This window comes from Mustelus asterias, chromosome 9 (assembly GCF_964213995.1).
Source record: "Mustelus asterias chromosome 9, sMusAst1.hap1.1, whole genome shotgun sequence".
Taxonomy (NCBI): domain Eukaryota; kingdom Metazoa; phylum Chordata; class Chondrichthyes; order Carcharhiniformes; family Triakidae; genus Mustelus; species Mustelus asterias.
The window spans coordinates 58,369,593-58,382,460 of record NC_135809.1 but is presented as its reverse complement, the minus strand read 5'-3'; the positions used below and the strand labels follow the sequence as shown (position 1 = coordinate 58,382,460).

At 40.9% G+C, this 12,868-nt stretch overlaps 1 protein-coding gene across 1 annotated transcript in view; it reads left to right on the top strand.

The window, feature by feature from the left end:
- Window positions 1-12,868, top strand: part of LOC144498708 (UPF0606 protein KIAA1549) — a 273,369-nt gene that overhangs the window by 107,642 nt on the left and 152,859 nt on the right. Inside the window, exons 2-3 of the mRNA XM_078220248.1 lie at window positions 4,310-6,655; window positions 10,351-10,442. Of these exons, the coding sequence (XP_078076374.1) occupies window positions 4,310-6,655; window positions 10,351-10,442 (2,438 nt within the window). The remainder of the gene's footprint in view (window positions 1-4,309; window positions 6,656-10,350; window positions 10,443-12,868) is intronic.

Here is a 12,868-nt window from a genome sequence, read left to right as displayed (position 1 = left end):
TGCACTTTGGTAGGAAGAATAGAGGCATAGACTATTTTCTGAATGGGGAGAGAATTCAGGAATTGGAAGCGCAAAGGGATTTGGGAGTCCTAGTTCAGTATTCTCTTAAGGTTAACTTGCAGGTTAACTTGGTAGTTAGGCAAGCAAATGCAATGTTAGCATTCATTTCAAGAGGACTAGAATACAAAAGCAGGATGTACTGCTGAGGCTTTATAAGGCTCTGGTGAGATCACATTTAGAATATTGTGAGAATTTTGGACCCCGTATCTAAGGAAGGATGTGCTGACCTTGGAGAGGGTCCAGAGGAGGTTCACGAGAATAATCTTGGGAATGAAAAGCTTTAAAGTTTTTAAGTTTATTATTAGTGTCACAAGTAGGCTTTTCAAAAATCTATCTATCTTTGCCTTAAAAACATTCAAAGAGGTAGCCCTGCTTCACTGGACAAGAAATTCCACAGATTTGCAACCCTTTGGGTGAAGAAGTTCTTTCTCAACTCGGTCCTAAATCTTCTCCCCCTTTGAGGCTATGCCTGTAATTCTAATTTCACCCACCAGAAGTAACCTTCTACCCATGTCAGATTAATCTATAGTTTGGGTAGGATACAAGAATTATGAAAAATGAGAACTCTCAAAGCCCAATGTTTTTACTAGGTTTGATGGGAATACTGGTTAGAAATATAAAACATAGGTTAGTGATACAATATATCTGTTAGTCAGAAGGATGTCACAATAGGTTATACAAATAATTATCCACAAGCAGTCACCCCTTGTTATTCATACTCTTCAGCAACTGACCAGGTGGCTCAGCTGCAGAATGAAATTAGTTTTTTTAGTTTACTTGAGTTTATTTATTACCGTCACAAGTAGGCTTACATTAACATTTCAATGAAGTTACTGTGAAAATCCCCTAGTTGCCACACTCCGACACCTGTTTGGGCACACTGAGGGAGAATTTAGCATGGCCAGTGCACCTAACCAGCACATCTTTCGGACTGTGGGAGGAAACTGGAGCACCCGGAGGAAACTGGAGCACCCGGAGAAAACCCATGGAGAGAATGTGCAAACTCCGCACAATGACCGAAGCCAGGAATCGAACCTGAGAGGCAGCAGTCCTAACCACTATGCCACCATGCCACCCTGCTTGATGTATGAGGAGCATCTGAGCACTTTGGGTCTGTAATGGATGGAGTTTAAAAGGATATGGGGAGACCTCATTGAAACTTACAGAATACTGAAACACCTGGCTAGAGTGGACTTGGGAAAGATGTTTCCATTAGTAGGAGAGACTAGGATCTGAGGGCATAGCCTTAGAGTCAAGGGATGACCATTTAGAACTGAGATGAGGAAGAATTTCTTCAGACAGAGCGTGGTGAATCTATGGAATTTATTGCCACTGAAGGCTGTGGAGGCCAGGTCACTGAGTGTATTTAAGATAGACTTTGGTTCTTGATTGGTAAGGGGATCGAAAGTTATGGGGAAAAAAGGGACGAAGCCCTGATTGAATGGCAGAGCAGACTCGATGGTCTGAATGGCCTAATTCTGCTCCGATATCTTATGATCACATATTGTTAGCCATGAGCCAACTGAACTTAATCTTCCATATTTGGCTCAAGGCCATCTTCATGGGCGGCATGGTGGCACAGTGGTTATCACTGCTGCCTCACAGTGCCAGGGACCCAGGTTCGATTCCTGGCTTGGGTCACTGTGTGGAGCTTGCATGTTCTTCCTGTGTCTGTGTGGGTTTCCTCCCACACTCCAAAGATGTGTGGGTTAGATTGATTGGCCATGCTAGGGTTATGGGGATAGGCCTGGGTGGGATTGTGTTTGGTGCAGATTACTGGGCCAGGAAAGAAATTACTACTTTGTTAAATTACTTGAGGGCAACTTAATTGTTGTTGGTTAACAATTTGGAGTTGCAAGAGATTATGGTAGTTGCTTTTGTGAGAGGAATGAGGGAGAAAATTTGAAGGAAAATAAAAGGAGGCATCAAAGTCTATGGAAAGTTTTTTTTCCTTAATCTCCCAAATACTTTTCGTGGTGAAAAAATTGGGAGATGTTTTTGGACTGGATTACTTAAGATTGCTTTTGTAAAGCATTAAACGCATTAAGAATAATAGATTTGAGTTGTGCGTAAAATATAGAATTTCACAAATAGTTAGGCAATCTCACTGAGAACCTTTGTGCAGTTAATCAGTAAACTCTTCACCTCGTACATGAAGCCAATTTGCAATTTTATGTTGTTTAGAAGCTTGTTTTTTACTTCTTGCTTGATGTTCCTTGCCAACCCTAACATTTAGAGCAGCATACTTTCACCCATCAAAGTAAACCAATCCTTAAGTTTATTTATATTTTGCTTTTAGAAGGTGGGTGGCATTGACAATTCGGTATCATTGTCCATTTCTAGTTGTCCCAATTCTTTAAGAGTCAAATCCATAGTGTAGGAACTGTAAGGTTCATATCTCTGAAGCAGATTCGAGAACCAATTGGGTTTATATTACATTCTGCAAATGTCATGGCTATCTTCCTGTTGTTAGTCCACAATAATCCAGATTCATAATGTCTTCTCTTCACTGTGCCTTTAGCTACCTAGGCCTGAGCTCTGGAGTTTCCTCCCTAAATCTGGTTGCCTCGCGCCTCTGCTAGGACTCTTCCTTAAAATAGTTTGTCACCTATCTTAACAGCCCAGAGTTTGCACTGATGAACATTGAGACATTCACCGATATCGAGGGTCAGAATGACATTGTAATGTCAGGCATGCGTGCACTTGTGCCGAAAACAGGAAGTTGTGTTATGTATCAGTGAGCCCCTCTTAAACCTCCACTGATCGTGTTGATGAGCCACTGTCTAAAAGCAGACAGCATCTTTACTGCAACAATTTGGTTGACATACTTGCAAGTAATGTTGGATTTGGTGCTCTTTGAATCAGAGCTAATATTAGTAGGCATAAGGTGAGCTGGAGAGTGGATCGGGTTTGTGCTCAAGTCTAAACATTGATTAATCATGTTGTATTTTGTTACAGCAATGGAATACGACCATTGCTGGCAATGAACTGATGGTTGTTGTCGCGTGCAGGGCATTTATGAATCGCTAAATTGCATGTAACTTCTCTACAATGTTCACATTGTACCAAATTCAGTAATACAACAAATGGTTGTTAAACACCAAAGCTACCATCTCTCATCTCAGTCCTTTTAACTATGTTTTAACCTAAAACACTTTTGATCAATGTGATTCATTACAAACAATCTTCCTAATGACTGACTTCAAGGGCTGTGTCTTCAGTTTGTGATTAAATTGGGGGGTCTGACCTCATTGCTACAACATTGACACTCTTGTCAGTGGACCATGCTGTACAAAAAATTGAAATTTTCACCGCAGTCAGCAAGACATCCAAATATAATTTCACATTTTTCTACGTGGTCAGTGGTGAATGTTGGCACTTCTCAGCTGACTGCAAAATCCGACCATTATCATCTTTTGTGGCTTGTTGTTAAACCCTGTTTGATAACACTCCTGTGTAGTGCTTTTGCTCATAATGTTATGTTAAAGGCACTATATGAATGTATATTTTTTTTATTGTCTTCATTGCTTGTTCAATTTCATGACTACCATGTTACCATAGGTCCCACTAAGTGGGTTCATTCAGGACTGATCAGTTGCCTGATTATTGACAAGTTTCTCTTTGTCTTTGTAAATGTTTGTTTTGTGTAATATATAGCAACTGCATTATAATGAGGAAGGCAATAAAGACTCTGAAACTTGCGCAATTTGTAGTAACTGACCGAGACAATTCCGTAAGGTGACTAAGTTGAGATCAGTGGCATTGAATGTGGCAAAGCCTAAATAGAGGGGAGAGCTTCTCAGTTGAATGCCAGTATGAGGCAGCGCAACCAGCTGCAACCTTGCAACGCTTTTTGAGGATGTTTGGATTTTTCTTTTGATCTGTTTGTCTTCATTTTTGCAATTGCTACCCTCTAAAGAATTCTTTTGAAGCCAGGAAAGGTTTTGGCTCGACTGCCAGAATAAAACTTCACACAATTTAAAAATATTCAACTACTTCAATTTGGGTTTGGGGCTTAAGAACTGCTGTGTTTAGATGTTTTGCATCATTTAATGCTGTTATTTTCATTCCCCTTTCCATGAAATGAGGGAATGAATGTTTGCATTGAGCTATCCAAGACTCATTACAAATTTCGGTATTAGAACAAGATAGTTCCAAAATCCACAGAATGTGTTTTGCATGTTGATATGTTTTATATTGCACTGAAATTCAGCAGAGCTATGTTTAAGTGTTTTCTGTTTTCTTGCAGACGAACACTTTTCTGAGGACGCATTATTCTCAAGCACGATACTTGAGCAAAGTCTGGGACTAAATGAGACAATGGACATTGCCTTAATGAACAGCACCTCTGTGGAATCTGTTTTGCAGTCAAGTTTGAACCCAAAAGAAGGAATCCATTTAAACTCCAAAGAAGCTATAACACAAATAAAAGACCTCAGTTGGTCAAGGAAGGTTGTGCTGTCTGAGTACACTGAATCTTCAACCATTCACAACCTAGAAGTTACCCCTTTATCAGAATTAGCTACAGTGGTGACTGAAGAGTATCAAACAACTATATCACTGCATTCGATTGCACCAACATCAGTGATTCCAATTGGTTTTCTGAGAAGCAGTGCCATCAGGCAATCGTCAGAACCCCCCATCTCATCAGCATTTCTTTCAGGTTCCATTTTGATTTATCCATTATCCTTTTTAACAGTGTCAAACATACCTATTCTGGCATCAAGCAAACAACCATCTGAACCTGCAAGTCCACTTTTCTCTTCAGTTGTAGTCAGTAACCACTATACAAGGCAACCTATCATAAGTACAGTAATGGCAGATTTGGACATCATGGAGTACAGTGAAGCAGTGCTGCTGAGTTACATTGACAATACATCATCTAGAACAGAGACGAATGTTTCTCATCATATGGAAGATCTGACTGAGGAAAGTGAGATTTGTCCAACTTCAATCTTAAGTAGCAGAGAAGAGTTTGATATCACTGGAGAATCTACTATTGATCAAGTTGAAACTTCGATTTATAATACTTTAATACCAGAACTAGTATCTGAAATAAGTTTAAGTTCTGACTTACCTCAACAGTTGACATTTGCTGACACAACTTTATCTGGCAGTAATTCATTAACTGATGAAGTGGTACTGACCGAGTTTTACATGCCAGTACTTTCCACGCGTTTATTTACATCCCTCTTTACTCATCAAGCTTTATTTTCTCCATCCAGCATATTCCCTCCTCAATCATTTGGTAGTGATTTTGGATCTGGTGATGATCCAGAAATTACAACACTCAGTGTATCAAACACTACTGTGTTTGTTCTGGCATCCAGTTTGGCCTTTGATTCATTTGATTCAGAACTGCTAGAACCTGAAGTCTATGACACTCACTTTCCAACAAGGCCAGTTCCAACAATTTCTTCAAAATTAGCAGCTTTGTCTGTATCATCACTGACACTCTCATCATACGACACCATCAGTCCTGCAACTACCTGTCCTTCAAATCAACCTTTGTATTCATCTTTTGAGGATAATTTAAGTATTAGCACAGTTAACATTTCACTGCTGATCGATGAAACTCCAACATTGGCACTTGCAGTTAGTGATTTCTTGCCATTTGTCATAACTAGTGAGCATCTGAAAACAACTTTACCTCTGAATGAAAATGCAAGTTATCCTTTGCCAGTGACTACACGCTTACCAGGCCTCTTAGCAAGTGAATCCCATGAACTGACCAGCAAATTAGAAACACCTCTGGATCTGGTTTCCTCATTGATAAGTGTCTTGTCAACAGAAGCAAGCAGTTCTCCAGTGACAGAATACTTAAGTTTATTTGAATCACAGCTAAAAACATTTGTGTCTGAGACAATGGCTCTTGAGAAGTTGTCGAGTACTTTAACTCTGGAATCTTCATTTCTAAAACCAGAGCCCACAACATTGAACATACTGGCAGCATCTGCTAATCAAACAAATCTTGCAGTCATTCTTGAAACTTCATTCATCAATGCCTATTCTAATAGTATTTTAGAAACAATGCCTTTTTTTGAGTCAGTGTCACCTTCGGTTGAAGTTATACAACCAACATTAATGCCACCCATTTTTGAATCAAGTCTCACAGACAACAGCAATCTAATCAGTTCAGATTTTATATCTTTCACAGTTGCTGTCACCACAGATCCTGTGGTTACTCCAAGCTCCACTGTTGATCTGCCATATTCTTCCTCTTCAACCCCACATATTTTTCCATCATCTACAGAGGCCGTTTGGGTTGCTACTTCACTGCTGCTGACGTCATCTCCTCCACCAGTTCAAACCTTTTCAGATACCATCACTATGACATTATTGATTGAACCTACCACCAAAATCTCAATTGGGAACTCTCTGGATCCAACTCCTGTGACAATATTGACCGTACCAACCACCAAACTTGAAATCGGCAATCTTACACCCACCCCTAACAGTAGTGGTGCCACCACGCCTGCCAGCAATGCAGCTTCAAAACACACTTCCCCCATGACTGCTGGAACAGTGGTTTCTGCAACAGCTCAGAATTTTGTGTGTGATGTTAATGAACCTGATTCTTACCTCATAACAGCAGGTAGGTGTTTCAGCTCAATACTTCAAGTTTGAATGCACCGTTCAATTTTAAATAAAGAGGCCTTGCCCATCTTGATTTGAGTTGCTTGATTTAGACAGTTTAAAGCAATGTAAAGGTACATTGGTTGTCAGTACAAAACTCAGTTCAGTACTGAGTGGAACAGTGCCACTCAGATTTATATCACATGATAAAGGGATGGATAATTTATGAATTACTGTGATAGTAGATTTGCATCAAACTGTTGAAGCACAATAGTCATCAATCAGCAAATGCGTGATGGGGAAAAATAACTTAGAAAATTCAAGCTCTTTTGGGTTATTGACAAACAGTAATCTGGTAAACAAAAACAGAAAATGCTGGAGAAACTCAGCAGGTCTGACAATATCTGTGGAGAGAGAATGGAGCCAATGTTTTGAGTCTGGATGACCCTTTGTCATTTTGCAGTCAGATAGAAACTAAATACACACAGTTTGATTCCTGAACACTCATGCAATGCAAAAATAAGTCATGAAAACACAATCTTTCAGGCAATTTTTATTATGGATCAGAGGGCTTGTGAAATATGTAGTGGGCCTGGTAGATTGGCATTTTCCACCACATTCCAAACAACTATTCCTGAAGTTGGACTTGAGCTTTAGGAGAATTAGGCCATCTCTTGTCTTGGTGAATTGGAGCTTCCTTGCTAATATTCATGATCGGTAGCTTTCCTGCTGACACAGCAGCTTCTAGAATGGGCAATGTCACAAACATCTTTTTTTAAAAAAAGTTGGGACACGTATTCTTCTCTGTGGCACTCACTCTATCAAACAGGTGGAGTATTCCATCTGTTTTAATTGGTGTACATACTGGAAAGGAAGGGATGAGAGTGATCCATTTTTGGATTGGGCATGTGCTTGAATTTAGTATAAAAGTGTTTGCATTCCAAATGAGCCAATGTGTGCCATTACCTGCTCAGTATCTTGGAAAATGTAGCCAGAGGTTAGACGTGAGTCCTTATCAATGGAATCTTGAATGTTAGAATATATCACATCATGTGTGATCTCTTGAGTTAATGAAGTAGGAGAATTTACTTTTTGGCAAGCTATATGAAATGTTCAGCAAATTAACAAACATGGTGACATACTCCCAAGCACCCGCTTCCCAGTCTGGTATATCTGCTGATGTCAGGGTGACTGTTGACTGAAGTCGGCTGATATGCTACAGGCGCTCACCAGGGCAGGAGAAAGAGGACAGCAGTGCTAACCGGGCCCGCCCCTGCCTCACGCGGGCCCACCCCTGCCTCTTTCCACAAATTGGGGAGGAGAGGATAACAGGGCATTATGAACACTAACACCTATCTGCTTTCTCTCCTTATAAAAGAGAGCACACAACCTGGTGAGAGGCAGCGATTTGACTATTTTGGTAGGGTAGAACATGGGGGCTTCCTGCAGTAACGAGCATCTTATCAGCTACTGATGATGCATACCCAACTGCTCCGCTAGGAAGGAAATCTTGTTCTGGGAGGTCACAGATGTCAGCCATGAGGTGCTCAGATATGTTGGGAAAGTTGCTTCTCTGCTTGTAGACCATGTGTTAGGGTGTCATCACCTTTATAGGTGGAAATCTGTCTTCATTCCCTCTGCATTATAGAACGGCATGCAATTGAGGAGAAGCTGATGCTGTTTGTTCTTTGTCAGAGGTGTAAGGCGGAGCTGTATAAGTTGTTCCAATGTCGTAATGAAGGTTGGCAGAAGGGCTGTGCAGCTGATGAGGTGAAGTGACTTTCAGGAAGTTAGCAATCACCCCTCATAGGTGCATTCTTCTGCAGCTCCTGACTGGACCATGGCTGGACCTCTTCAGTTTCACTAATTAAAGTCATTCTTCTTTCAATTTCACTCAGGAGCCTTTGCCCACTGTGTACTTACCTCAGTGACTGTTGGGAATTGTTGACCAGTTGGTTGGAAACGGGTGCCCTGGTTGTTAAATCGAGAATTGAAACCATGCTTTGTGATCTTTTTGAATACTTTAATTGCTTATTTGACAGCTGCATGGGGACTTTGCTGCCTGCCTTCACTCCCATCCAGGTGAAACTCAGAACAGGGTGGGATGATGTCAGGATCCTACCCAATGTCAGTTCGTTCCCTATATGCACCCAAACCTGCCTTTTCTTCGGATAATTCCACCCCCAAGGTGGGATTTTCCGGATGTTCCTGCTGGCAGGATCTTCTGGTCCCACCAACGGTGGCCTCTTGTCACGGGTTCCCCAGCAGCGGAGGGTATGAACAACGCATTTACAGCAACAAAACTGGAAGATCCTGCCACTGGTCAATATTGGGTTGTCCCCAACTCTGCAAAAAGCCGCGGAGGGTGTGAAGAAATCTCATCCACAGTATCTAATAATTACTGTGTGTGTGTCCAGCAAAGAAGAATCAGTAATTTGATAAAGGCAGAAATTCCCTGTTGTGGCAACCAAAAAGGCTTCCAACCCTGTTTTGAAAAGTTCATTGAGATATTAAACGTCCACTGGAAATAACTGGAGCAAGTAGATGGCATTTCAGTTTAAACCAAATGTTAGCACTTCCAGCAATGCAGTTCCTTTAATGTTGCACTTCAGTATCAGCCTAGACTTTAAGTGAAGTGGAACATGTAACAAAAACCTTTTGATTCAAGCAAGTAGACCAAGTTGAAACTGGAGTGCTGTCAAGTGGAGGCGCTGTAGATTATTAATTCAGAACACTATTTCAGCGAAACTATTTGCTATGACTAGGAAGGGCAACTCAACTGCATCACTTAAGAAGCTCCTAGATGCTTTGGTAGATACACTTGGGTTCTTTCTGGGTGATCTTATTGATTAATATGTAACTTGTGTGAAAGTTATTTCCTCCAGGCAAGGGCAGGCCATGAAGTTCTAAGTTCTGGAAGTTAATTTTAGTAATGATCTTATGAGTTGGGAAAGACGTATCGAATTACAGAATCCCTACAGTGCAGGAGAGACAATTCGGCCATCTAGTCTGCACCGACTCTCTGATATTGTATCTTACCCAGGCCCTCTCCCCTGCCCTATCTCTGTAATCACACATTCACCATGGCTAATCCATCTAATTTAGGCATCTTGGGATTCTAAGGGACAATTTATCATGGCAAATCTGCCTAACTTGCATATCTTTGGACACAGACACAGTGTGATGGTGTGGGCAGATTTCAAAGGCAAAAAGAGGAGGAAATGAGACATAATGTTCAAAAAAAGCTGAATCAGGTTACATCTTTAATATTGCTAAATCATTGTCAGAAATGTTTAACTGAAGCACTGGAACCATATTGGAGAGAAACAGCTAGCTTTAAACTATGTATCAACATTCTGTTTTCAGTTCATGTTGTTCATTTCAAATAAATTAATGATCTAGTTTTATTTGGCTGCTAATTCCCTGTGGAAATACTACAGGTGCCAAATATTCAGTAACAGAACATTACTAACCTGCTATGTCTACTAATTCATACGTTTGTTTATATTTGTCCCTACCCTAATTTCACACTAGCCTCCATTCTGTGGAATTATTGTCATTGTTTGCCTTGAGAATTAGTTTTCTAACTTTTGTTTGCGGGTTGTTGACTTAAGAAATGATTATCAGCCCGTCACTTGGTATGTAACATCTCAAGTGGAGATACAGAATGTTCATAAGTGAAAGGATACTTGATGCATATGTTTTCTTCTGCAGTGCTCTCTAACAAGGTGACGACACTACAGGATGTGGTCCGATCAATTAAGGATGTACTGAGTCAACATTTCAAGCAGCATGTGGAACTTCAGGTAGCCACAGCATGTCCAGCGCCTAGGAATTGGATTGGGCAATTTGAGTTTAGAGTTAGGGTCCATTGTTTGAATGACATTGTACACTGTTACGTGAAGTTTAATAACATTCTCTGCCACAACATAAGAGAGCTGATATCCTGATTCGGTATGATTTTCAGGAATTAATTTTAATTTCAGGAAGTTAAAAGTAGTATCTTGAAAGTAGTAATCTCTGGATTACTCTGTGCTAGTTGGAGTAGGCACAGTAAGGAGTCTAACAACACCAGGTCAAAGTCCAACAGGTTTATTTGGTAGCAAACACCCCTAGCTTTCGAAGCGCTGCTCCTTCGTCAGGTGAGTGGAAGATCTGCTCATAAACAGCAAACAGGGCATATAAAGACACACACTCAATTTACAGAATAATAAATAATGCAAGTCTTTATAGCTAATCAAGTCTTAAAGATACAGACAATGTGAGTGGAGGGAGCATTAGCACAGGTTAAAGAGATGTATATTGTCTCCAGACAGGACAGCTAGTGAGACTTTGCAAGTCCAGGCAAGTTGTGGGAGTTACAGATAGTGTAACATGAACCCAAGATCCCGGTTGAGGCCGTCCTCATGTGTGTGGAACCTGGCTATCAGTCTTTGCTCAGCGACTCTGCGCTGTCGTGTGTTGTGAAGGCCGCCTTGGAGAACGCTTACCCGAATATCAGAGGCCGAATGCCCGTGACTGCTGAAGTGCTCCCCAACAGGAAGAGAACAGTCTTGCCTGGTGATTGTCGAGCGGTGTTCATTCATCCATTGTCGTAGCGTCTGCATGGTTTCCCCAATGTACCATGCCTCGGGACATCCTTTCCTGCAGCGTATCAGGTAGACAATGTTGGCCGAGTTGCAAGAGTATGTACCGTGTACCTGGTGGATGGTGTTCTCACGTGAGATGATGGCATCTAGTTAGAGTAGAAATAGAAAGATTGGGAGGATCAGTGTGTGGCTAGAGGCATGGTGCAGGAAGGCTTTAGCTTCTTGGGGCAGGAGGTATCAAACGTAAAGAGATATCTTGCACTTCAATAGGACTGGGACCAGTGTTCTCGCAGGGAAGGCTCATTACTGAGGATGGGGAGGATTTCAACTAAATTGGCAAAAGGATGTGCATCAGCACATTGAGGCAGAAAGGGAAATAAGGCGCATAAGGTGAGACTGCTAGACAGTACAATAGATGGTACAAGACTAAAAAGGACAATGAGGAATACAAAGGTTTACAATGCATGTATATAAATGCACAAAATCTAGTGATGAGCTGCAAACACAGATAGCTATGTGGAATGTGATGTGGCAGCAATAAGAAACCTGGCTTAAAAGTGGTCAGGATGGGGAGCTTAATATTTAAGGCTATGAAGTGTCCAGAAAAGATAGGGAAGGTGAAAAGGGAGGTTGGGTGGTAGCTACTGATTAGGAAAGACATTGTAGTCTTGGAAAGGGAGGATGTCCTTGAGGAGGCAAATTTAGAATCTGCTTGTTGGAGTTAAGGACAAAAAGTGTGTGATCACTCTACTGTGGTAATTCTATAGACCTCCAAGTAATACATGAGGAGTAGAGGATAAAATTTGCATGGATTCAGAGATATTCAAAAACTTTAGAGTGGTGATATTGGGAGACTTGATTTGCAAATATCAATCAGGATATGAACAATGAGTGGAAGTAGGCCATTTATCCCCTTGAGCCTATGCCACCATTTAATAAGATCATGGCTGATCTGATAGTAACCTCAAATCTGCATCCCACCTACCCCAGATTACCTATTACCCCCTTACCAAGAATCTTGCCACCTCTGCCTTAAAAATATTCAGCCTCTGTTTCCATTCCGTTCTCAAGAAGATTCCAAAGACTCATGACCCTCTAAGAGAAAACATTTCACCTCATCTCTGTTTTAAATGGATGACCTGATCCCTTATTTTTAGTAAGAAGTTTAACAACACCAGGTTAAAGTCCAACAGGTTTATTTGGTAGCAAAAGCCACACAAGCTTTCGAAGCTCTAAGCCCCTTCTTCAGGTGAGTGGGAATTCTGTTCACAAACAGAGTTTATAAAGACACAGACTCAATTTACATGAATAATGGTTGGAATGCGAATACTTACAACTAATCAAGTCTTTAAGAAACAAAACAAGTCTTAAAGACTTGATTAGTTGTAAGTATTCGCATTCCAACCATTATTCATGTAAATTGAGTCTGTGTCTTTATAAACTCTGTTTGTGAACAGAATTCCCACTCACCTGAAGAAGGGGCTTAGAGCTTCGAAAGCTTGTGTGGCTTTTGCTACCAAATAAACCTGTTGGACTTTAACCTGGTGTTGTTAAACTTCTTACTGTGTTTACCCCAGTCCAACGCCGGCATCTCCACATCATGACCCTTATTTTTAAACAGTGACCCCTAGTTCTGGATTCTC